The following is a 27,422-nucleotide window of genomic DNA, read 5'->3' as shown; positions in this document are numbered from 1 at the left end:
ATTCTGAACCATTTCTGACTCCGTTTGTATATTTTGTCAATGCAGGCATAAGTCTGGAAACATATGTAAGCCATTTTGCTAACCTCACTTTATGGAAATGAATGAAAATCAAAACAAAGCAAACTCAAAGCACACTTTTACAACAACCACAAACATGGTTTATTCACATGAATGTATATTTCCCAAGACAAAGCTGGGGATATTAACACCTTCAGGCTTTCCTTGGTGCTCTACAAGTCACTTATACCGGCACCAGAGCCTGTATTTCATGGTCTACCTCTTTCAAAACAAAAGCATTTCTCCCAGCAAGCAACAAATAGATAAATCAAACAACAAACCAGAACAATGTGGGAACATGAAGAGGCAAGTGAAGGGAGGAGGCTCCCAGCCGAGAGACAAAATATGGATTCAATTATGAAGACTGATAAAACAAACTCATCCCGAGAGTAGCGGTTCTCAGCAAAATATGAGTGCCACATTAATGTCCAGAATTTTGATGAGAACAGTAACATAGGAGGGGGGGGGGGGGGGGACATAATAATGCGGGTCCCAGCCACTCAACTCTCCAACGTTGCTATTTGTCATCATTGCAAAAACGTACGAGTATGTGCCGACGTGCTTCAACAGTAACCGCCCTGGATAGACGATAATCCCGGTGTGGATTCCAGGGTGGGATGATTCCTCCTTCAGAAGAACACACCAGCTGAAGACAGCAGCTGATTTTGAAGACTCACAGTCAAGTGCGCGATGAACATCTGCTTGGCAAGGGACAGCATTGAGAAAAAAAACTGGCTTGTTCGCACCGTTTTGGATTGACGTATGGGATTGGTTAAAACGGGTTTCTGACTTCAATGTCTGTCAGTTTGTCTGCTTACGCAGACCTCCGCCGCACCGTAGCGCTGTGTAAGCGCTTAACGTTTGGAGAGTCCAAAAAGCAGACGCCTCTCTCAGGTAGCCACAGAGCTGACGATTTGGACCACCTCGCCGTTCTCTCCCTGGATGGTATCCTTCACCTCCATGTCTGCTTGCAGGGCGGGGGCAAGCTCGGCACCCTGGGATAAGCAAAAAAAACGGAGGGAAAAAGATGTCTGAAATCTTATACATGATTTTGTATGAAATGATTGATTTTTTATAGGAAGTTGCAGTTGCTATGTGCAGCCGCCTGCCGTCAAGGTATAAAAATATAGTAGACGCAGGACGCTGTCATTTTTTACAATACAAACCATCCATTCATTTTCTGTACCCACACAGGCACGGGGAGAACATGCAAACTGCACACATGGGATAGAACCCGCACCCTCCGAACTGTGAGGTGGACCAGTGCGCCACTGACCCTCGCTCAATACAAAACCATTTTTACAATTTCATATGTACTGTGGATGAAATAACCTGTGTGATTCCTATCAATCAATATATCTGCATTTTTGTCTTTAGTGTCCTCTTTCTGTAGCAACCTGTGTGTTCCTTGACTGACTATGATGTCAACAAAGAGGAAAATGGTAGACGCTCTCATTCACTTGTATAGACACACCACAAGTTTTCTAATAACATCTATTGATATGTTTAAAATTGTACATACATATGATGAAGTACTGTTGTAAAACAATGTATGTGTTCTGTATATACTGTACTTTTATGACTTGGCAGCAGCCAGCAGTTTCTCACTACCTTAAAACCAGGAAACGGGCATCTGCAATCGAGTTCCTTGCCGCAATACCTTCAAGCGATGCCTAAATCTGTCAACCAATCAGATTGCAATGACACCACGGCCTAGATTTGAAAAGGTTCTGCTGAACATTTGCTTTGTAACTACACGGCCTCAAAAAAATTGCCGTAGAAAAGCAACCACACAGAGCGGAACCAGGCTGTTTTGAGCACCGGTGCAATGGAAAAGGGGCATTTGACTATGTGGCGGCCCAGGACGTAACCCTATGTTTTGCTTAAAGTCATCTGAAATAAGCTCCAGCTCAGCCATGATACAAATGAGCACAAGTTGGTACAGAAAACAGATTGATGAATGTTTACATCTCCCTGAGCTTGTGTGGGTTTTCTTTGGCTACTTTCTCCCACATTCCAAACACATGCATGTATGTCAATCGAATAGGCTCCAGCTGACTTAAGGCAAGCCAGGTTGCATGGATAGTTGAGTCCATCCATCCATTTTATAAACAGGTTGTCCCCACGGGGGTCGTGGTCGTGCTGGAGGCTAACCCTGAACTGGCGGGCACGGGGAGAACATGCAAACTCCACACAGGGAGGGCAGGAGGTGGAATCGAGCCCGCACCCTCTAACTGTGAGGCGGACGTGCTAACCAGTGGTCCGCCGAGGCCGGGGATAGATTAGTGAGCTTTTTTTTAATGAATGTGAACTTAAATGAATGACATCATAACTGTTCTTAAACTTGAACTTGTTTCATCATCTGGACATTTTGCGTCATTATTAAAACCAGCCCAAATACTTCATTTGAATCCAGGAATCCCTAGGGCGAAGGTTTCGAAAGAACATCTTATTTTCTAACGCTAGAGAAGAACAGAAATGGCAGACCACAGCGCTACTTCTGTCCAACTACAGGCCTGGCGTAGATATTGCAGAAGGACTTTTTTTTTTTTTTTAGCTTCCATCAATTTGACAATGCTGACTACGTAAATTGTATTTGAATGCCCTCTGACTGTGGTTGGTATGTGCGTGCAAACCGTGATGACTGTCAGGAATGAGTCAGTGCCAGGGGCTCCATCAAACACACCTGCAGGTTTTTTGTTTTTTTTTTCTCCCTGTAGCCCAGCACACTCGACACACAGCTGCATCACAGCATGTCACATATTTTAAGCAATGGTTATTAAAGAGGCCAAGTAAAACTCACATGGATGATTTTCATTGAAAATCTTGGATTCTGGCCATAATGAAGTATCGCAGGAAGGGCCTCGCTCTCCATTTGGAAGGATAACAATCTCATGGTTACACTTATACAAAGACTGTTGTGACATGATTGAATGATTATGTGCATTTAGTTAGTGTGTTGGCACTCGATTGGTAGCTGGGTTCGACTAAGCAGGGGGTAAGCAAGAAAAAGATTTCTACAGATTATCGCCATCTTGAGGAAATTGTCTTGGATGTTGTGTGCGGCAGGGAAATTATCCAGTATAGAGAAATACAAATGCGGAGATATAAATCAATCAAAATGCGAGTCATTTTGCAAGAACTTGTTTAAATGCTACCATATGTTTGGAAACAGATGACAGTAATTCTCTCAATTCCACACCGTTCAAAGAGATAGTATACAGTACATACCAGTGCTAAACTTTGGCTGAACTTTGAACTGTAAATCAGGAGTGTTTACAGTTTTTGACATAAAAGCCAAACTGTCATACCACACTCTGTACCACTCAGCTCCCTTTGTGGCTCCCATCAGGTTGATTCATGCTTGAAACTTCATAGCAGTGTTTCAGTTTTTATTCCCAGTTTAACCGCTGGAACGTTGCTGTCAAGAATTTATTGGTTGGTTAGATCTAAAAATGCTCTGACTGAATGCACAATTGAATTACCCAAAAAAAATAGAGTGACCTTAAATTGAATGAAACCCTCGAACAATATCTGATCAAAAGAGCCCAAGTAGTTAACAAGTTGTTTTCTTGACAGCAACCATACCAAACTAAAATCAAGCTCAAATGAAAGCAGACTGTTGAATCATCCAACAGCTTGATGTAATAATAAATGTATTTGTATATTCGGCGGAATTTCAATGTAGTTGCAAAAGAACAACCTAGAACGTCGTCAATCACTTGAGAAAACAAATAGTAGGATTGCTTGCCGTGGTGCAGTATTTGAAATACACTGCATGTGGTGGCAATCACACCGGGAACTCTTTGCAATTTGGGTCTGAAACACTTTCAAACTGCGCCAGCAAATTGTTATTTATTTCGCATCAAGGTGGCTTGACAAATTCTAAGCAGAGCAAAACTGTCGGGACATCAGTGTAGGTAGGATTCAAAAGTCAGATGTTACCCTTTTGTTGATTAAGAAACAACCCAAAGTGGTTACAGAAATATTTTGAATCTGACAAAAGTAACAACATTTTTGTTCAAATCAACAAATGTAAATCGGAAACCTCCTGTTTCACGATTTGGTAAAGTTCATATTTTTTTGATTGATCAGTGCTCACTCTTTTTTGTTTTTTATAATGATGAACAAACATGCAATTTTGAGGGAGTGTCCAAACAAAAAAAACAGAAAATCGCAGGAGACCCAATGAAATATGTATCTCTCTGCACAATATGCAGCGAGCGGCTCTTGATTGACCACTATGATGAGTTATTCAGAGATCTTATATTTGTTTTGTGGTGCTTTCTTGCATTTCAGGAGGACCATGCTAATATCGTTACAGAAAAATGTAGCTTCAAGTTCATTTATATCAACAAACTATCCCGATTTTTCTGTTGCTTGTATCATTGATGGAATTCATTTGTTCTGTGATGTCTGTTGCATTAAGCCTGATGATAATGGCCATATTAAAGCGTTGTTGTTTTGCTAGTAAAAGTATATAAAAAACAGTGTTGTTGTAGCGTTTTATTTTATTTGTTGTTTCTTTTGTTTTTTAACTAAAGACACCTAATTACGTGTTTATAAGTGTTCAGACGTTTTGTAGCTGGATTCAGCTATTCCACTAAAAAGTCCAAACCGCTGGCAAGCATCAATTTGCATGTGAACTCACTAACACGGGAGCCATCAAGTTTTTTTTTTAAAAAACTGAGAGCTATTCCTCAGGCACTGATTGACGTTTGATAGACATTCCTGAAAATACATATTTGTGTAAATTACTATGAAGTTGATGTTATTGATAATTGTTTGTCTGTAATACATTGAGTGCCATATTTTTGTCCAACCCATCAATTAAAGCTGAAAGTCAACTCTTCATTCTCATGCGGATGATTTTATTTCAAACTCCTTAATACTTCTCGACCTAGCATTGTTTCCTGACATTACTGATTAAAACCGAACATACTTCTCTGTGTAAAGGCAGAGTTTTTAAAATAATACCGTTGGTGGACTTCTGAGCTCCACAAACTACGATTCGAGTTTATTATGAAGTCTTTATAAACCAAAGTGGATTGTGACTGATTTAGATGTGTTTACTCACGTACTTGGAATGTTACCCAGTTCCTGTTACTGTGTTACTAAGCAACTGTTTACACTGGGTACAAGTGACTCAAAGAGTTTGCCGTGGGTGCTTTTTCTTTACCTGCACTGCATCTGTGTGATCTGTGACGGGGGCAAGTTGAACATACTGCACTTGGATGTCAGGAGGGAGAGCGGCGCCCTCGACCGCTGCTGCAGCCCCTTCGGCTGACGCCACCGCTATCAGCTGAGCTCCCCGGAGTACCTACAGATGGGGGACCGACACATGGGGAAGGAGGGCAAAGAAACATCAATGATGAGTCATCTGGCTTCAACTTTTGACAGAATAGTGTAACTGATCTGAATAAAACAATGCACCCCTCATCAACTTCATCCCGCAGAATGTGCAAAGCAGCAGACTCACTAGTTATGATTGACAGTGTGGCGCACACCAGAGGAAGAAATAAGAGCCTAATGAAAGCAAACAACTGAATGCCTCATTTATGTTCAGTCTGATATGTTTACATCTTTTAACTGACCACAGGTGTCAGAGTGGAAGTGAGTTGTGTCACATAAACATACAAAGCAACTTTGCGGCAACAGAAAGAATCACAGTTTTACGTGAAAGAGATACGAGAAACCAGGGAGTCGATTTCTGTGATAAACGATGACATTATTTCACATTTCAACCTATTCTGTTATCCAGTGCCTCGTGTTGAGAAAAAGTCTCATCCCGGTGGTTTCGTCAAATGCCGCTTGCGTGATTATTCGGTGAAGTTTCGAAGAGGTCTGCTTCAAAGTGGCCTTCCAGCTGCACTCAGTGCTGTGGTTGGCTAGGACTTCTCCAACAGGCATTATAAAAGGCAGCAAAAAGGAACCTCATTTCCACACCATCTCCCCAGTCTGATTTTTTTTTACTTTGAACTTGGATAGTTCTGGTTGAGTTAATTGTTTCACCAACCACCAGCTTGCTATGTCTTCAACAAAGTTTCGCCACAATTTCTGCTGCGTCATCACCACCACACACCAAACAAATCCAGGCAGCCTGATGGAAGTCATTTGTGTGCAAGTCTGCCTGACTAACAGGATAAAACAAGGGGGTTGACTGAGGTTGAGGCAGTCACACTCTTAACTGTTAGATCTGGGTTAAATGAATCACGTTTGATCAAAAGAAAATCTGCTTGAAAGATTGGTGTGGGAGAGTTTTGGAGTGGTAATGAATTTTCTGAGAAGAGTTGTTGACATTTCATTTATGCAGAGTGACATGCTTTACGATTCGATTCTAAGCTAAGCTTCGTTTCTTGTGGCTTTTGAATTGTCAAGGCAAGAGCCAGTGTGGTCAAAAAAAGTGTCATTTTATGGATCAGTTAAGCCAATAATTCAGTCATGAAATAGGGCACCAGCTGTTTCAGTATTTCTTCACCCACTGAGACAAAAAAATCTTCACAGCTCTATTGCCAAGAACTCTGCTTTGTTTCTACGGTTGTGTGGCGGAACAACATGATCAGTGTATTATCTAGGATTATTCTAATATTTAATTGTTATTGATTAACTTTAATTAAGCATATATTCAAGTTGCACTCTGCTGTCAATAAGGTAAAAGAACTTGGTGAACTAAAACTGAAGATTATTTCTTCTAAAAGGGAGGATTGATTGATTGATAAAGCTTTTAAACTGTCTTAAATCATCATAAGGTGCAAGTGGTTATGTTTGGTCTGTGGCAGGTTCATGTAGATATTGGTTTTACAGTAGTCCTGATCCAGTCATGCATATGGTTGCTAGTTGCAGAAAACACTTGCTCCCTACTTCCATCTGAGAGTAGTTTGCATTCTCAGCTGTGTGAAGATGCAAAAAGAGGCTGAGAAAAGCAGTTAGATTTGGAACATGAGGATCTTTGCAGGAAAGTCTCAGCAGCATATCCTGTCCTATGACTCATTGTGTAAGAACACGTGGTTTCCAGTAATCAGGTACAATGCAGTTAAATTGGGTTCAGTACTTGTTGGGTTGAAAATCAAATTCTAAACTGTGGAATATGGCCTGCAACAATGCTTTTTTTAAAATACCCGATCTAAGGCAATTAAGAACAGATTCTCATTTGCAGTTGTTTTTGAGAGATTTGAGTCCGTATGATGAATCAAATAAAACATTTACAAAATTGAAATAAAAAGTCAGTGTTCAAATTGCTGTATACACTATAGCTGTTTGTGAGACTAGAATGATTGTGAATTGCAGAATTACCACATTAAAAAAAATTAAAACAACCAATGTAAAAAAATATATCATTGAAAATAAAAAGATACATTCATGTTTAATAATATTTATATATGTATTTTGTGTTTATTTTTACATTTACTTTGCATTTTTTTCATTTTTATTGCAATGTATATTTTTTAAGTTTAATTTTTCAATCATTTTTTACATTTGTTTGTAATTTTACTGTTATTCGTTTATTTTTGATTTTGGCAGTTTTGATTCTGCTGACCTCAGATTTCAAGAGTAAGGGTGTATTCAGACCAGAAAAGCTCTTTTGTCCACTTGTTTGGTCCGGACCAAAAGCGGACTTCATTTTTTTTCGTTTGGTGCAGATTGTACATTTTGCAAGAGATGTATGTAGTTGTGACGATCTATGCTCCCATTGGACAGCAATGACCAGAGCGGCACACAGAGCACAGACCCGCAAATGGAGGAAAACATGCGAGGCCTACGCGCTGCGTTCTTGTGCTGATCTTCAGTTTGTATTCACACCTGAAGCGAACCGCACCAGAGTTCGTTTGGAAGCGAACCGAGACCACCTGAAAAAGTGGGTCTCGGTCCGCTTCTTATTCCGCACCAGGATTTGCTTGTGTGTATTCACACCTGCACAAAAGGTCCGGACCAGACTTCCAATCGAACCCTGGTCCGTTTAAAGCGGACCAAACAGTCAGGTCTGACTACACCCTAAGAGTCTCACAAAGCCTCGAGCTGGCAGGTGGGCTTCAATGCAGTCTGTCGACTGCTTTACACTATTGACACAAAACGCAGCAAAACTATTACGTGTAAAATGAATCTTCAGTAGCTATGCAAGATTCTGACTGAGAGGAAAAAGTGAAAAAAAAAAATAATGCTGACGCTGTAATGCTGCCAGCAACGATAAATAAAAACCTGATGGCAACACAAGAGGAAAAACGAAAATGAATCATGTTGAGAACCATCAAATCACCCTTCTCTCTTTAAAAAGACACACCACTACAGAAATGACCGAGTTCAACAGAAGATGTCGTCCCAAAAATATTTTAATTTCGTACACCAAGTTATGTACGTAAATTCCAGTCCAGTGACGCATCAGCAAGACTTCCACAATGAACTATGTACATGCTGCAAACTGGCATCCCCGAAAAGACTCAGAGCAATCTGTGCATCAGATGATAACATGAGTCATCTGCTGAGTGTCTGAGTGAATGCTTGTTTTGATGTTTTGTCTGCTGCAGTTGGAACAGTAAGGAAAACCCCATTTCATGGAAGCCGCTAGTCTTAAGAAGAAACACAGACCTATACAACAAGCGATACTATTCTGTGACACACTAATTTAGTTCTTTTCATTCCCAAAGGAAACTTCTCAAAGGCAAAACAAGGAAATGAAAAAAAAAAAAAAGGAAACATTTGGACTTGAGAGTGGCTGAAATTTCCTTTTCCGCTTCACAGCTGTCAACATCTGTATCTGCCAACTCTGGACAGATGTCTCAGCAGTAACACTATCTCCAGTTAGATAGGTGGGGTGGGAAGGCTTTTGGACTTTGTTTTGGCTGCAACTCTGCTGTAAAGATGCCCAAACATAGTCGTGTTCTCGGTGCTTGTTTAGTGCACAGTTGACCGGAAAAAATGAATATGCTGGCCTAAGACGTCTCCTCTCAGTCTGAACTCATCAACCTTTATTTCAGACTGACGGGGAAAAAAAAACAAAAAAAAAACACGATTATTACATTATTACAGCTAGAAGCACTATGCAGGTTTCAGTGTTGTACAGGATGCTATAAACGTATGTCCTGACCTGACTGTGACCTTGCAACCTGACCTACAGTTTCCCATCTCCTCCCATACAAAATCTTCACACCTGCACCAAGTTCTCTCTCCCGTATTCCCACCATCAAACTAAGAATCATACCAAGACGTAGGTTACAGAGGCTCTATGACGAACCCGGCATGACCAAAATCCTGACCCTGATCCAGAACCTGATCCAGAAAATCAAAAGGGGACTGATGACAAAAATAACAGCTGCAATTAAGTCAGGCCCCTCAAACCAAAAGGACGGAAATTCCGCTCTGTTTTTTTCTCTCTCTCTCTCTCTCTCCGCTTTGCAAATCCAAACTTGGCCCGTCTAACTAATGAAGGCATTTTTATAGTTATGGTGCATTCCTTGATTTAAGATGATGGCCATTTTATGATTTGAACCAACTCATTTAATGCAGACTGAGAATTTGAAATATGCAGGTTGTCTAGGACTCTCTTACAACGCCAAAATATTACAAAGAAAAATAAATAAAATACCCATTTGCAATAAAGCTACATCTGTACTTGCACAATCCAGCTTCACAGTTCCGTTTGTGACATTTCCTTTCAAACATCTAAAACACAAGGAGATCATAATTCTGCTTGACCTGACACACCCGATGGCTATTTGTTTCAACAGTTAACCTCAACTTGTATTTTCAACTTTCTTCTAGATTTTTAATTGTAAATAAGGGTTTTACATTCCGTCTATTCTCTATGTATTCTATTGTATTCTACTCTATTCTATTCTATTAGGCTGTTAACATAAACACCCCGATGGAGGGTCCGAAATGTGTGTGAATTTCCCAATCCTTTCTCCCTTCTTAGCGCAAGTTGTTGTTTGTCAGTTATTCACACTAAAATTTTACAGCTCCCCTTGTAGGCCGCGTCGTTTTTTTCCCACACATAATTTTAAGCCTTAACATCATCGCAGCAGGGACACACTAAATCAAATGTTTGCTCGGGTTGTTGATGTGGTTTCTAATTTGCAAATTTCAAAGCTCTGAGGCAGTTTAGGTTGTGATAATTCAATTCGAAAAAAAAAAAGTTTGCAAAGAATATCAACTACATCGACTGCTTGTCATTCTTAAAACTGTTTTTGAATCATCTTGAATGTAAGAAATGCAATTCTGATGCAGGACGGCAAAAAGCCCTGTGGTTCTCTTGTCCTACATTTTCAAAGTTGACAATACGTATTTCAATGTCCTTCTCGAAAATTTCCACTTGAACATATTCAAATGTAAGCATTTCTGGACTTCAATGATGGTGCCGGTGATGCAGGTCTGCATACAGCTTGTGCTATTGTTGAGTCACATTGAAATGAAGTTGGAAACATCTGGTCCCTCTTACTCACAAAGCCTGTAACCCAGGGTCCTGCCCAAACAGACCAAATAAAACAGCCACAAGTGTACCGGCCAATGAATGATACACACACGAACACAATTTAGGATTTCCTAGCTCTGTATCTCTACGCGGAGATGCCATGAGGACACAAAACAGACTTCTACTCCTTTGAAACAGTATCCATCCCTCGGCCTTGCCGCTTTTGTACATTGCCCTTACACTAAAATGGGCCATAAAGCATGGTCTTTGTAGCTTTTGCCCTCATTTTACTTAAGCCGCATGTGTGAGTGACTGGAATCTCAACACACTACTAGCAAAACAGCAACAGTACCCCTGAGGAGAGAGGGAAGTGGCAATGAACAACAGGAACAACAAGCGGGATCTAACGATTTCATTCCAGCACTAATTGAACTCCTGATTGAACTGGATCAGGTCAATCAAGTCCATGTACAGGACCTGGTAGGCTGCTGCCAAGAACCAGCTTTCTTCTCCTCTTGTTTAATCTCTGACCTACTTCTCACACAGACCCAAACAGTGATGCTTGAGAGAATCCAGCAGATGCGCAACAACATCTGCTGCGAAAAGATGGAAGAGGTTCAACGAGAGGAGGAGGCGAGGCAAGGGGTGTGTCTTCTGGACTTTGACATTTTTAACTCCCTTTAGTGGGCATCGGGTCCATCGTTGTAAACAATGCAATCAGGTGACAAGTAATGTATAAAACCTTTGATTGATGGGGTTTTTTTTTTTCTCCACCTTCTTCATACCCTTGTTTTAGATTTTTGTCATGGGTCTTACTTCCTGCTTTGACAGATTTGCAGAGCAATGTGTATGCCAGAAAATATGGAAATATTCGAATAAAATGGATTCCTTTGAGGCATACGTAGACACTTCCTAAGCCATTTGAGTTGGCATTGACTTCTTTCAATTTTAGGTGGCAGCTGATCCAGTAATTTTCTTTTTTTTTTCTTGCTTATTCAAAGCTCAACTGGTCTGAGTGTTTAATCACGAATGGCATGAAGCTTATCCACCACTGATTCTCCTTTCCAACACTAACATTGTCTTCTTCATCGGTGTTGCCTTTCATCTTCCAAATCCCGCATTTGGTCTGCATCAACGCAGCGTAGTAAGAAAGGAGACGGGCACTCAGGAAGTACAGTAAAAGAGTATAATATATGTAGTTTCATTGGTCTGCCATCTGTTCCCATCTCTTCCACTGTGGGGATTTAAAAGTTGATCGATGGGAATTGCATCCAATTGGGCTGCTACAACAAAGGCTACGTTGTCAATAACTGAATACATATTTGAAGTAAATCTACATTGAGAAGAGAGAAGAAACGTATGTGAGTTGCAAAACAATATACTATAGTTGTATCGGAGCTATGTTTTGAAAACTAATGTCATACAACAGAGAATTTTTAAAAACCTGCTGATGTTTTTCTATTATTATACTTAGAATGTACTGTGCCATGTTTATTTGGTAAATTGAGCTCTAACTGTTATGTTGTGTCACTTCCATCAATGTCCTGCCCACACCCTACGGTGGAAATGTAAGACTGATCAGTGGCTCAATGAATCAATGACTGGTCAGTACACTCAGGCAACAGAAACTAAAATAAACTAAAATAATAAAATCACCCAAAAACCTCAAGTTGCTTTTCTCAGCAGTTGGAGGACCTGTTATCGCTTTCCAAATACTTCTGTTTATATCATACATAAACAGAGTAAATGGCGAATAACTGAAGAGAGCTCGAATTAGAAACTTGACAATGTCCGTAGGATAACAATTGAGGTGAGCGACGTTTTTGAATTTCGATGTTCAGCTGTGGTGAAGGTTAAACAATGTTATCAAATGGAACCAGATGCAGCCAAAATTCCAATCGAGATACTACAGTAACTAGCTGACAATGATTGTGACCCGTAGTGTCACAAGGTGGCAGGTGTCATCGAAGACATGTGTAACCATGGATTCAGCAGATGAACAAAAAAAAAAAAAAAAACACTGAAAGGGGCTGGAGAAGAATACAGCTCCAGGGAGAGAGACAGCGGAAGGGAACTCAACGTGATTAACTGTTTGGGATATGTTACAAAAATATAGCCTCATGTTCTTTTGTGAGATTACAAAAACAGTGACATCATATGTAGTATGCTTCAAGAGAACCTCTCCGTAAACAAAGAAAGGGGACATTCATTTGTCCAAAGTTTTTTTTAGACTAGAGTAATCATGATATCATTTCCATGGTCCCTCACCGGCCATTGAAGTCAAAACAAAAAGTAAAATACACATCGTGTCTTCATTTTGAAAATGCCTCTCTACCAATTACCAAAGATAATTGTAGAGTGATAATGTCACACCTGTTAAAAAAAAAAAAAAAAATCTCTTCAATATAATTTTGCAACCATGAAGCTCATTGTGTATTTTAATTAATGTATAGGTTCAAATTTGCAGAGGTAGATATTGTCCTATTGTACGGTATATGTATTTACATAGATAGACGAGTTTACTCATTATACCGGCCTATGGGCCTTCATGTTCTGTCAGTCAATAAGATTTAAGAGGTGATCGGATGTCTGTGTGAAGTACCATAACATTTGAATAAAAGGCTCAATGTGTAACAAAAGAGGAGGGAAAAAAAAGAAAAGCCCCTTTCAATTTGTTTTGGAACAGCGTATCATTTTACAAATACAAACAGCAGCACATCAGTCTAAAAAGGAATCTATGATAGCATTTCATTGGAAAAGGCTCACTAAAAAAACCCAAGGGAATTTCACAATTTTAGTTCTCACATCCTAGAATCTCTTGGTGCCTGTGTATAAGGAACCGAAGTTTGCACACATTACAAATGCAGAGGTTTTTCTAACTAATGCATGTTTGTCATGGCATTTAGTTACAACAGAAGCTAAACTTAATAAGAATGGAATTCTGAAGCAAATTTGAATAGTACTATGCATGTGTACTGGTGCAGCACTTCACAATGGACAAATTACTAACACAGAGGGAACCAGAGAGGAATTCTTGCAGTCGGACTCAAAAAGAAAGTTGACGAAAAGCAAGGATCCTTGGTGCGATCCTCAAGCGGTTGAGAACACACCAATAAAACGCTATCAAAAGCTCTCATAACAAGTGTACTCACAAATGAATTGTATGAGTGATTGAGATCTTCAACAACTGAATAAAGAACAGAGCAGCAGAAAGAGCATATTTCCAGATGACCATCCAGGATGCGGCTTAAGATCCTAACGCATTACATCATTTGAAACATTTTGACATATTACATCTGGTGAAGGGTGATTATTTGTTTTCACACAGTCTGGTGCCATTCCTTGTCTGCAAATTATGGTCATGCAATCACAAAAGCCGCTTAATTGGAAAAAAGCAAGTCAGACTAGATTGAATAACTATGTTAAATGTCTGACTGATCTTAAAGATTTGTACATCCGAAAATGTATTAAAAAGCACCTTTTCACATTAGCAACTTCACCGACCAACATCCATTTGCTTTGCAGTAAGAAAAAAAAAATTCTCACAAATGCTGATTCAAAAAAAGTCCACATACGATAATAAATCTAACTACCAGACCACCAGCATGACAAAGAATTTCCTCCCCAAAAGCTTTGCCTCTAGACCAGCATTGGGCAATAAAGATCAAAACAGGCCATGTGAGAAACTGAAAGAGTTGCCGTAGGTCACTTCAACATGCTAACCTCAATTGTTGTCAATTTTATGGAGATATTCTAAAGCCATACATTACATTGTTTGGGTAGGTTGTGGTACACTGTCAGATAAGAGGGTACTGCCATGTTTGGTCTCCAAGGTAAAACATCTGTGATGGGCCCTAAAAGGTGCACAATTGAACCCCTCGGTACAAATACTGTAAAAGCTGTCGATGGTTAGAAAAGCTACATAAACAGTACAAACTGGCAAAGTCTGTACATTTTCGTTGACCTATAAAGCTACAAAAAAGGCCTGTCAATCCCTTTCAAAAGTTGAACTGTCAAAGGTTCGAGGAATGGGGGAAAAAAATGCTATTTGAGTACTTTTCAGACGTTCTTCGGTTACCAAAATGAATTGCAGCATTCAATGCAGATCTTTTTTTTCTATGACAGTCATTAATTATTATAGTTTAAGTGTGTTTGTTATGCATAATTCATTTAACGTGTGTCCTAATTAACTGTTTTATTAAATTTAAATTGCATGATGCTAACATGAAACCGTGAGTGTGACGTGTGTGAAACAGCAACAAGGTTAGTTCAAATGAATCTCTCCTTCTTCTCTGTGTTGAAAGATTACCATTCTTCTCCAATGGAGATGAACAGATAAATGTGCTCCGAAAGGTACTTTTCCATTAGCTCGGCTCCACACCGAAACTACCTCACTTGTCCAAGGATGTTTGCTTATCCTTTAAACATTTTTCGGGGCCAAGTGGCTGCATTCAAACCATTTTTGGAACCATCTGCAAGGTCAGTCGGGCCGGAGGAAAGGCAAGCATCTGCTCTGCGGAGACTGCTCGCTTGAACTTGCTCTCAGCCAAGCCATCCAGCGTCCACTTATCCTCAGACGCTGCTTCGTCAATATCTTGAAGCAGATGTAATGCCTCTTTTTTTTTAATAGACCACGGTGACCCGCAACTTTTCTCCAATATCAGTGTCGTCGCTGGTTGCTATGGTAACCCGGCGGAGGAGGCCCAGAGACAATAAAAGACAATAAATACGCCAGCAAACCCACCAAATTAACTCTCCCTCCCGACATAACACAAAAGAGTGGTATAAATGTCATCCTCAAACACAGGGAATTTACTGTGTTTTCATTACTCTAACTTGGAAATAAGTCACAGTTCTTACCTGACCATCTTGGCCAACATGCACTTGGTGGATCTGGAGGTTTCCCTGAAAGACAGAAATGACATGCCATGAAAAAAATGCTGCAAGTTCAAATCAAATTTAAAAAAAAAGCACCTCTTCCCAAGCAACAGATCCCACAAACACAGTCTATCTATCCATCCATCCATCCATCCATCCATCCATCCATCCATCCATCCATCCATCCATCCATCCATCCATCCATCCATCCATCCATCCATCCATCCATCCATCCATCCATCCATTTTCTGTACCGCTTTGTCCCCACAGGGGTCGCGGGCGTGCCGGAAGCCTACCCCAGCCGTCATCGGGCAGTAGGTGGGGGACACCCTGAACCGGTCGCCAGCCAATCGCAGGGCACACAGAGATGAACAACCATCGGCACTCACACCTAGGGGCAATTTGGAGTGCTCAATCGGCCTACCAAGCATGTTTTTGGGGTGTGGGAGGAAACCGGAGTGTACGGAGAAAACCCACGCATGCATGGACAACATGCAAACTCCACACATGAAGGCAGGAAGGCCGGAGCTGCAATCGAACCCCGCACCAATGAACTGTGAGGGGGACGCGCTACCCAGTGCACCACCGAGCCGCCCTATATGCAGTCTAATGCATCCTAATTTGCTTATGTGTTTAACGGGATCTTTAAACTGCTAACAAGCTGCCAACTGCTATTTCATTAAAAACTTTAGCAAAAACTTTGAGCTTGTTTATGCCAAAACATTGACATCAATTCACAATCCACTCTTGTCAGTCAGTATGAGTATAGTTCAACAACTGCTGTATGAATTCTCAGCATGCAGTTGCCATAAGTGTTAGCTCATAAACACTCATACTATTCTGTCATGTCTGCTCACAACATGACTTCTGGAAAACAAATTCAAACTGCAACGACCATCGTAAAAACTCTGAACGACCACAATGACATAAACAGGAATTCACCAACTGGATCATACCATATGTGCCAGATTTAAACATGTCACAATTTTCTGCCATTTTCTTTCGCTAATTGCATTTCACTTGTTTGCAGCAGTCCAAGATGTCGTATGCCCAGGAGAAGAGTGTAATCTCTCAAACAGCTCATTTCCTCTTTGAGCTTGCTGGACCTAATGTCTTGATGGAAAGGGGTCTGTTCCTAATGAAAACATATTCTGTGTGAGTGGCAGTTGGGAGAAGTGGGATTCTGTTGCTAAGCTTTGAACTCTAAAAAACAAACAATCATGAAATAGGAAAGGGGGGGAGAGGAGAAAAGAAAATCTGAGTTCAGCCACAAAGAACAGGAAAGTCTTTAAAGCTTTTATCCCTTCAATACTCCTGGTCTCTCTCACTCAATCGTTCACGTCGTCCTCCTGGAGCAAAATGAGGTAGGAAATGTGAAAAACAGTCAGTGGCTCCTGCAGAAATATCAACCAGTAATGCACGTGCCGAACACAGCATACAGTATGCCATTACATGTGTGTATATTTACATAAATAAATTCCTGCCCAAACTACCGGACTCCAGAGTGATGCTAATGCCAAAATTACTTTTCAACTGTCTGTGGGCTTTAAATTTTAATTTCAGCTGGGAAGTCAGTTCTGTGAGCACAAGCAGGGATGGCTCCCTGGTAGGGGACATGAGACATCTGAGATTTACATGGAAACAAAAGTCATAACTCTATGAATAAGTAGGCGGGTATATAAACATGAAGGCATGCAACAGGCAACATCTGTTTTTATTCAAATCACAAATGACTTTACTTTAAGAGTCAGCTATTGCGGAAGTGCTTTACTCAGATGTATTTAAACAGAAGACACGATGACAGTCAATACAATTTCATAAAACTTTGATGAACTAGAATTTGTCACATTGTCAGTCGGACATTTAAACTGACAACAATTGTAGGAGTGACCTGCCATGTAAATGTTATCATAGGGTGCTCTTACGAAGCACAGAATCAAATTGACGAGAATAAACTGTGAGAAACAAGTTCATCGTATTATACGAGTGATAACGATCAGTTAATGGACTAAATATTAGATAAAGACATGTTTGGTTTACAAAGATCAAGCCCAAGGCTTGTCGCCCCCAAAATTCCCCTGATCACATCGTGTTTTCGTTCAAAAATATTCTCAGAATGTGCACTGTTTCAGCCCAACTATTCAGAAACTCAGTTGTTAAAAAAAATGAGCCACTTAGTTATTCTGTGTGCCGGAGACTACTGCGTGAGGCAGTATAAGAAAAGATAACAGATCATTCACAAGCTTCTTTATAACATACGCTGATATTTCTTCTTTTTTTTTTCGACTAACTCTACCTGTTACTGTGCAAGATTGAAATGTGATAGAGCAGAAAAAGTGAATAGTTATTTTCCTCACACAACTTCACGGACAAATCCATGCATACTTGCCTCACTGTCTTGAGTGATCTGCACCTCCTCTCCTTGAGGAACCTGGGCAATGTGCAATTGGCCCTGTGGAATCTGAAAAACACATGAATACTTTTCATTAAATATCAAAAATACTGAAAATTTCAAACACCATGATTTCTTCAGATCAACTGAGCTGAAAAAGGCAATCATAGACAAGTATGAAAGAGACGTTCGTGTGATGGACAAGGAATTGGAATTCAAACTGCCAAGATTGATTATAAGTTCATTTTTGAGGAATAGAGAGGCAATAAAAACTGCTAGTATCGCTAAGGGGGTTAACATGGGGTTACCGGCCAGGGTTCCAGTGGGAGAAACAAAAAAAGAAACACACTGACCAAATGCAACAATCGGATTTTTCTTATGGAGGGGGATTTCTTCCTCTCCGCGTTCATAGATTCAGCGCCTCATCAATGTCACGTTATGTAGATCTTACTTTTTTTTTTTAATTTTATGCCTGCAACATGTTTCAAAAAAGCTGGGACAGCAGCATGATTACTACCGTGTCACCTTTTCTATTAACAACACTCAATAAGTGTTTGGGAAAAGACACTAATTGTTGAAACTTTGTAGATTCTTGCTTTATGTACTACTTCTGCAATCATTCATTTTCACATACATCAGTGCTCGTTTTTAGTTTCAATGTATTTGTGAAAGAGAGTAAATAAAAAAAGAGCGCAATTAAGTGTCATCATATGTATATATTTTGTGTACAGTATTTCTCAAGAAGACCAGATGTGATTCAACCACAGAAATTGTAAACCATCCAAGAAAATATGCAATATGCATATATATGAAACCATAATTTGACAGCCAATGCAAATGATCGCATATCTAAATTTGTTCCTCAACATAGCAGAGCACAAACGGCAAAGTAAGGGCAGATGGAAGGAGTGGCAAAAAAAAAAAAAAAACAGTAAACACTGCATGCCACATGTCTTGTCAAGGGCTTTTGACAGATACCACAGAGCTTGACAGAAATACGAACAGAAACAACATTTATGTCACTGAAGAGAATCAGTTGCTCGGAACCAAAAAGCAATGTGAACATGAAAATGTTCAACGGTGCGGAACATGACGAGATCTTACATCGGCAAACAAAATGACAATCTCCGAGACGGGTGGCTTTGAATTCGAATGGTATGACGTCAAATGATGGCCAAGCAGCTGTAGAACTGGAAAAGACCCAGTAGTGTGGCATCACGATACCACCTTTAACCAACAGCTGGACTTCAGCATGATATAAGAGGACAGCAGGTGCCATGTATATGTACTTTTGGAAAAGAAGGAATCGCAGAATAATGATTTTTTTTTTCCCGAACCATTGGCCATTTATTCAGTATCCCATTGCCACTTGTAGAAAAAAAAAAGAAATAAAATGCATTTTTGGGTGGCTTGAACATTACAACTTACACAAGAAAAAGATAACCAGTACCAGACACTTCCTGTGTGTCAGCCCACCTATTTTGCTGTAATGGTCTGATTTTAACCTTTGACCCAAACAGCTGGAGCAGTTATCCAGCGCCAACGCTGAAGATGCAGTACATTTCTGCTTTTTGTTTTACTGTATTGGATGGCAATGTTAGTATCTGTCCATTAATAACCTGTACATTAAGGCCCGCCACACACGGGACGACGCAACCAAACCCGACGGTACTGTCAGGACCGTCGGCGACCAGTCTTGCTGCAGATGAAAATGCACATTAGCCTTTAGAAAACTAACCTCCAATATTCACTCCCACAGTGATGACCAATTTGGAGAATTATCAAGCAAAGTCAAAACTAGTGATACTCACCACTTGAACTTGTCCATCTTCTCCAATGTGATGGAACTGGACTTGCTGATTGGCCAGTGTATAGTGCAGGGTCTGCTGGGTGGCTGCTTCTATCTGGGTGGTTTCTTCTGAGAGGCCTCCCTCTATTCCAAAGGAGAAATACTGAAATTACAATGGTGCTTTTGTACTTGCGTGAGCGGAGCAGAAATTAAAGCTGATATAAGCACACATTAAAGACAACTCATTACATGCTCCATTCTGAATTCATGTATAGGGGGATATGAGGTGGTTCCTTGGATAGAAAAGGTTCATGTTCTTAGCCTGAACATCAAATGCTACGCCGCAAAAACGTTTGTCAGCGCTGTATTGAATATCATACAAGAGAAAATACAAACCATCCATTTTTTTTGTAAAAAGCTTGGCCATTCGCGAACAAGGTTGTTTAAATTGGATATGTATCCCGGACATTCACATACACAAACACAGATACTTGAGCACGTAATCTAAACGATAGACCTCAGACTCTAAACACCTCACCAGTAGCCTGACACCCTTGAATGGATCTATCATAGGACCCACTAGAGCGCCACATTCCCCAACATCAAGAAATAGCGGTGAAAGATGTTAGCAGGTCTTCGCCGCAGGGCGTAAAATAAAAGACAACAAAGAAATAATAAATCACACCAATGGTATGTTTAAAAATGCCAGCAAATAGTGGGTAGAAATTCATTTCTTGTAAAAATAAAATCAAATACTACCAACGTCGGGAAGAAAACCTTTAGATCAGTCCAAGTATATTGTACCCTTGTTCTCGTGCTAAGGGCGTACTCACACTTGGCCACATTAACGGATTTGGGCTTGGTGTCGAGATTGCTCAACAAGTTTCAGTCGTTAATCCTTTTGTGCGAGGTGCCAACTGTCATGAATAATGGGCAGAAGAGTGATCACTTAGAACAAGGCACCAGACTGCAAGCTATTTGGGCGCTCGGGTAGCCTAATTTCTCAACAATAGCCCTAAAAAGAAATGAGAGCTTGTACTGGTGCGACCTGTCTTTTAAGGGGTGATGGAGGAAGCCTCTGTGACTCTGAATGCCTTCCGTTCAACCGCGACATCACCCATTAAGCACAGCTTGATGTAACCCACCCTCCGTTTGGCCGTGACCCTGATAGTCATGCACACGTGCATGTGTTTGGAATTTTATGGAATGCAGTAAGATAGGGCTAATACCAAAGTGAAGTCTCATCTAAATGTCACCCGTCTGTCAACGACGCGGCCAAATTCCTGTTTGAAACCAATATCGTGCATGTTGTTTATACATTTACCTGAACCTGAACCGCGGGGTGTACGTTTGGAGAAGCTCTTGACAGCCAAACTCTGACCACGCTGCTTACGTCTCCAGGCAGTGCGACACTTGGAGTCAATACTTTGCTTGATGCGATACCAGTCGGACTCTGAGATGCCAAATTTGTGGAACAAGTGGCCTAGAGAGAAGCAGAGAGGTCTTCTTATACAACACAAATATAGGATTATTTCTTTTGAATGCATAAAAGTACTGAATTTTTTACATCCATGAAAATAACAAGCAGAAGACCATGAATGCCAACTGTGTTAGCATCACAAATAAAGGGGATTAGGATTGACAATCTCCTAAAGCTTCCCAAAAGTGCTAAATAATTCAGAGGAGCAATTGAATTAAAATTGAAGCTATTTATGGTTTCATTCGTCACCTTCAGGTATTATGACAGTCTGATCCAATATAATTCGGTCTGTTCAGATGAAACCATAGCTATTGGTTGCTGCCCTAATGAGCTCTTTGATCACATTTCAAATCTACATGAATGTGTACCCCAGTGAACCTGGAAGCTATCTACAGAAATGTCATATGGGGGGAAAAGAAATGCCCCTTCACACTCAGTAGGACAAGTTCAGACAGGAGTAGCAGGTGCTCTTTCATTCCTTTTCCTTTTTTTTTTGAAGGAAGGCGGAGTGAGTCATTCAACCGGTATGTTCTAGTTCCAGCATACCATTGTACCCTCGCACTAATCTGACATACAATCCATATATGCAAAATACAGTATGTGGCTACAGGATTCAAAGAGGAATCAAAGAGCTCAGCGACTTGAACGTGACTCTTTTCAGATCATTCTTCCAGACATGTGTTTGTCATTTAGAGTCTGGTATGTTCTAAAATGTGTTGCACATTAACGCTTGTGTGCAATGATGAATGCATGTTGTTGTAACTCACCATGGGAATAGAGACTGCAGCCTATTTCTGTGTTCAATTCAATGCCGCTTTGTAATGGCAAGAGGGTGAAAGATGGGAAGTTCTCAGAGTTCATTGACTGATTCCAGGGGTAAGGATTTAATCTCTCGCTGAGTTCAGGTTTATGTGCATGACTTTGATATACAATAAGCCCGACACGAATTATGCAACGGTGCTACGGACAAACACTGCACTGACTCATGGGTCACGATGAAATCACTCAATAGTAGCACTAGGCCATCTTCCAAAAATGAACAAAATCAATGAAATGGAAGGACTCACAGCGAATGCCATAAATCATGAGCGGATCCAGTTGCTTTTTGCCATGTTTGCCCTGTCCAGAGAGGTTAGACATGGCCTGGACCTCCCGATGGAAAAGGTAGTCTAAGAGCGTGAGAGCCATTTTTTCCGCTGTGCGGCAGTTGGATGAAATATGGAGCATGTCGGCTGGTGAGACTGGACAACGAACACGCATCTCGGGGTTACTGTCATCACCTAACCATGTGCCCCCTGGGTAGTCCTCTGAAAAATAAAAATAAAAAAAATCATTCAAACAACAGACATACATACAAACAGAATAGCGCTCCTTAAGCAAGTCTAAGCACATTATTCATTTTGGAAAATTCTAACCACTGTATTAATAATGGAAAAACTGCTTAACTGACACCAAACGGGTAAGAGCATGTGGCATGACTCATGTAATACAACAGCACCCTCATATGGTCAAAAGAAGAAGTGAAATTTCTGGGCCCGAGTGTAAGAAAGTCTGAAACTCGCAGTAAACACAAATATAAGTAAATCATAAAAGACCCAAGGCCAAAACATATGTAATAACAGACAATGGGAGTTTTTAACATCATACTTTCATGCGTTTAAACAGGAAATGAACAATAAATAGCGAAGGGAACATGTTTTATAATCACTAATATTAATTTCACACAAACTAAAATTCCCCGTGTAAATTTCTTGAAAACATTTAGCGCTCCTCAAAATGAGACAGGAATGAATTTGTATCCATCCTCTCGTGATTGATAATGTTAAAGGAATCTGGAGGAGTTTCGATGTGCAAAGAGAAAAGACCCAATGTGAAAATGAACATCTGCGATAGCCAATCTCTTAGATGGCCCCGCATCAAAAAACATCACTCATCCCTGGCTAATACAACCACATGGGCTCAGGATGACTTTGGCAAAATGTCGACTATAACTAGAATAAATAGTTACATGCACAAATGCCAGGTAAAACACGAGTGAGTACAGACATCCTGTCGACTACTTCCCAGCCTCTGAGGCATCTGGTCATCTCACAGTGGAAACTTGTTTTATCGCTAAACAAATCTATAATTCAGGTCTCCTTTTGGAAGAAATGGAAGCAATGCAGTCCAAAATAAAAATGAAAAGGATCACCCTGGCTGTTACTGACAAACCTAAAGGCCAAGGTCTGTCATGGGATAGAGTTGCCTTTGGTCAGTTCCTTTGGCTAAGGAAGCTTATACTTTAATAAAATATAATCAGCCAGCAGTTTTATGCAATAAATCCATCCATGCATCCATTTTCTGTTCCACTTGTCCCCACGGGCTGGCAACCAGTTCAGGGGGACACCCTGAACTGGTTGCCAGCCAATCACAGGGCACACAGAGACAACCAACCATCCACTCTCGCACTCACCTATGGGCAATTTGGAGTGTTCAATTGACCTACCAAGCATGTTTTGGGGAAGTGGGAGGAAACCGGAGTGTCCGGAGAAAACCCACACGGGCACGGGGAGAACATGCAAACTCCATACAGGGAGGGCCGAAGTTGCAATTGAACCCGCCAGTGCTCCACCACCGTTCCCTTAGTCGATAAATCATCTGACCTTTTTTTCTGGTTTGATATTATGCTGCTCTTCATAAGCGCTGACACAGATGTATTGAAATGTCACTCTATGTGAAATGATTTGTATTCTGCTTAGCCAACCATCTGTTATTACCTGAGAGCAACAACAGAACATAATATGACAATATCTCCTCTAGTCTTGATTTGTGACGGCTGAAACCAGCATAGTTGTTATATCGAGGTATCAAAAAATGTTTGCTGATGACGACTTGAAAATTGAAATGATTTACATTTACGTGTCATAGCAAACCTGTGACTGCTTACCCTCTGAGTTGAGTGTGATGAGTGTGACATTTTGCCCATTTTGGGCATTGTTGGGATGGCCGCCATTGGAAACGGAGTCACTAGCCTCAGAGCCGCTATCCACTTCTTCCTGACTCTCCTCAGGGCCAGGCACCTTCACGAGAATTGTGTTTTGGCGCCTCTTCGCCACTGTGCTACAAGAAGACACATAATTTCGGTTTCATACATCAGAGAACCTCAAAATTTCTTTTGGAAAAAAAAATTATGAAATTACTAGGTGAATAATAATTTGATATTTGAGCATCGTTACCATGGATACCATAGTGTAATTAGTGATGGTCATTAAACTAAACTTTACCTTCATCTAAGCTCACAAAAGTGGGTTGCAGAGCAAGACTGCTCGTTCCCATGCAGGAAATCTTGACTGCAGTATTTCCTTTCCACCGGTAGAGGGTACTAAGTGACTGTGAAACCTTTATTGGCCGGTTGAATACAGTTGAAAATTCGATACAAACTTAAAATGTCTATGTGGAAGGTGGCTAAAAAATATGGAGCCTGCACATTTTCAAGACAAACATTCTGTCAACCTGCTTTTTGTAGGGAGCGCATTGTTCATAAGTACACGGTGGGAAAAAAAACTAGCTTTAAAAGTGCTATTTTCAGGGTGTAGTCAAATATCTGTTTGTTCTTGACAAATGACACTACTTCCGAGCTGCTTCCAATGCAACATAAGATCACAAGCAACTCACTTGCTGAGCAGGTTTTCCAGCGAGGGATCTTCTTGCTTCATGGACTCGCTGCTTACGATCACATTTGTTTGTGGAACAACACTACGCAGGAAGTGGAGAAACAAGTGTTCAGTTGACACGTTAGAAACTTCCTCCTAACTCAAATGATATCAATGTGCCTTCTGCAAATCCATGAGGCTTACCATCGCACTTTGTTCCAAGTCTGCGTGGCACCCTGGGGTGACCCGGCAACCATAGGAACTTGAATAGAATTCTTGGCACAAGGCACCATGCTATCCAGCTTTTGTGCGAGAGCCTTACATGTGGCGTCCAGAGCCTGCAGCTTGGATTCGATGCCTTCCAATCTCTGGCTGACTGATGCAGTGAACGAGACCATCAAGTTCTGAGAAGAAGGTCGTTCCAATACAAATATATCAGCGGTTCCCAAATGTCAGAAAAATAAACTATGTCGTAAAAAGAGAGCTTTAAACTGTGCCTAGTGTAGAAAAGCTTCAATACCTTAATATAGCCTATGTCCTGGTTGCTGCTGCTGTTCTCTTGGCTGTTGCTGAATTTTCTTTTTTTCTTTTGAGGACTCGCTTCAGTCTGTCCTTGATTGTCCAGCATGTTTGCTATGATGCAAAAAGAAGAGACACTTAGACGAACAAGCACCGGTCAAAAGGATGTTGACATCTTTTCACATTTCAATGACTCTTACCTGTTCGACCCTCTGCGCTGAAGTCCTCAACTGTTATTTGTACAATTTCTTCCAACTCCTCTTCGGACATAGCTCAGATGAGATTGATCTTTTTAACAAACAACTTGTATGAATATAAACCCTCTCAACAATCACACTTTACCACTTATAACATTGAAGAAAATTTCAAAATGACATATGTACAAGAATTTCAAGATTACGGTGGCTAAATTTTAGGAATTATGTTGGATGTTTGAAACTTTTCATGGAAGTAGATCGGGAAAAGACGCTCAAAATGTTTTTGCAGATAAGTTTACAATTCTGCAAATATTTCATGTGACATCCAATGCTAACATTTTCACACATCTAAATGTGGGTTATCTGATTAATGCTTGTGTGAAGGCAGACGTGTGCACGCCTATCCCAGTTTGTAATGAACTCCGTGTAAAAGAGGCATCTGGGATTACCATATTCTGTGCTGTTGTCCACTGGAGTTTGCCCACTGAATTTGGGTTTCAGTTTATTGGCTTGTCATTGTCATGCTTCCAAAGCATAGGGCCTACTTCTAAAGAGTGCAGTTTTTTTGACTTTCTAAAAATGTCAAGACTAGAATAAATTCACAAACACCAAGGCTACAATTATGCTCAAGTCGTCAAAGACATTTTATTTATTACTCTGAAGTTGTTGCAACAATATTTGATCATACAAATAAATGTGCTTTTTGGACTTTGTCATGCGTGACGTAAATGATGCCCGAATTTTACATTCATTCACAACTCGGACAGATTCTGTAAAACCATGTTTTGATTTGTTTTTGTACGCTATTGAGCCAATGATGACATTGGCTTGTTTGAGCTTTTATTGCACGTTGCAGCCTTGGTAGACATGAAATAATAACGATCCATTTCCCCCCGACACACATTTTAAGGATGCTATTGTGCTGCAGTCTCCTCTACTCTGATCAAAACCAGGATTGTACTTTTTGGGGATTACCAGAAAGGATTTTTTTATTTGGATATTTTAAAATATTAGAATGCAGGTTGATTTGTTCAGCGCGATCTACTTACTTATTTTGTCATAAACCATTAGACCCATCAGATCATGTTTGGATGTTAGCAAATGTTAGCTGGCGCGAAGTGGTGTGCTAATGTTAAAGCTGATGCAAATACAGTAGTCCGATATAAGCTAGCCTGGTGGTTAGCATGCTAGTTGGGCCTAAAGGCCACAAAATCATTGTACGACTGTCAAGAACCTGCGGCGAAAAATAACTATGAAATATAGTTTCTAAGGGATTAATCCCCACACTAGTGGCAAACAAGGTATTCAGTCCTTATATTACCGTGTGAATGATGAATTCTCGTGTTGTTTGTCGAGGTTCCGATAACGGCGTCGTTCCTCGCGAGAGAAGAGCCAGCGGCGCGGCGCGCATGCTCAATACTGCAAAACACGCGTGGTGCGTTCACTGACTTTACAAGCTTGGTGAACTCTTGACTAGACACTGTCGGTGTACTAAAATGATCACGTTTCACAGATTTTTACGGAACATGTGGTCAATTAGCGTATCAAATATAATTCATCAAATGAATTAACTGCGTATAAACCTGTGTTTAAACCATACAGGGCATAAAAGTCCCAAAAACCAACAGTTTGTTTCCTTACATAATCAATTTGGATTAGATGCGCTATTAAATTATATAGTATTTTTAAGTGATGTATGTTTTTGCGTGATTTATGTTTCGTTGGCTAATTTTAGTAGTACAGTATGTAAACATATACATATAATAAAGATAAATATCCATGATTTTTTTAATACCTAACCCCATACATACTGTAAATAATTCATATAGTATTTTTAACAATAAGTGATGTATGTTTTTGCGTGATTTATGTTTCGTTGGCAAATTTTAGTAGTACAGTATGTAAACATATAAATATAATAAAGATAAATATCCATGATTTTTTTTAATACCTAACCCCATACATACTGTAAATAATTCATATATTTGTATGTTCATATTTGGGTTACGAATATCTGTTACGTTTACGTTGAGTTCAATCTTCCTGGTCAGCAACATTGATGCTACATGACTA

The 27,422-nt window shown here is 40.3% G+C and overlaps 1 protein-coding gene across 1 annotated transcript; it reads right to left on the bottom strand.

Moving 5' to 3' along the window:
* Positions 1-135: 135 nt before the first annotated feature.
* Positions 136-27,236, bottom strand: banp (BTG3 associated nuclear protein). Its single transcript, XM_085913874.1, has 13 exons — positions 26,671-27,236; positions 25,353-25,440; positions 25,154-25,266; positions 24,838-25,037; positions 24,656-24,736; positions 23,928-24,100; positions 22,069-22,308; positions 20,846-21,004; positions 19,544-19,665; positions 17,730-17,801; positions 15,323-15,367; positions 5,237-5,377; positions 136-1,052 (listed from the first exon to the last, which is right to left on the bottom strand). The coding sequence occupies exons 2-13, from the start codon at positions 25,420-25,422 to the stop codon at positions 948-950; spliced, it is 1,521 nt and encodes a 506-aa protein (XP_085770000.1). The 5' UTR covers positions 25,423-25,440; positions 26,671-27,236; the 3' UTR covers positions 136-947.
* Between the last annotated feature and the right edge of the window lie 186 nt (positions 27,237-27,422).

Source organism: Syngnathus leptorhynchus, chromosome 6 (genome assembly GCF_054491065.1).
Source record: "Syngnathus leptorhynchus isolate UIUO chromosome 6, UIUO_Slep, whole genome shotgun sequence".
In the NCBI taxonomy this organism is placed as follows: domain Eukaryota; kingdom Metazoa; phylum Chordata; class Actinopteri; order Syngnathiformes; family Syngnathidae; genus Syngnathus; species Syngnathus leptorhynchus.
The sequence above is the reverse complement of the archived record's forward strand: the minus strand, read 5'-3'. Positions and strand labels throughout refer to the sequence as shown.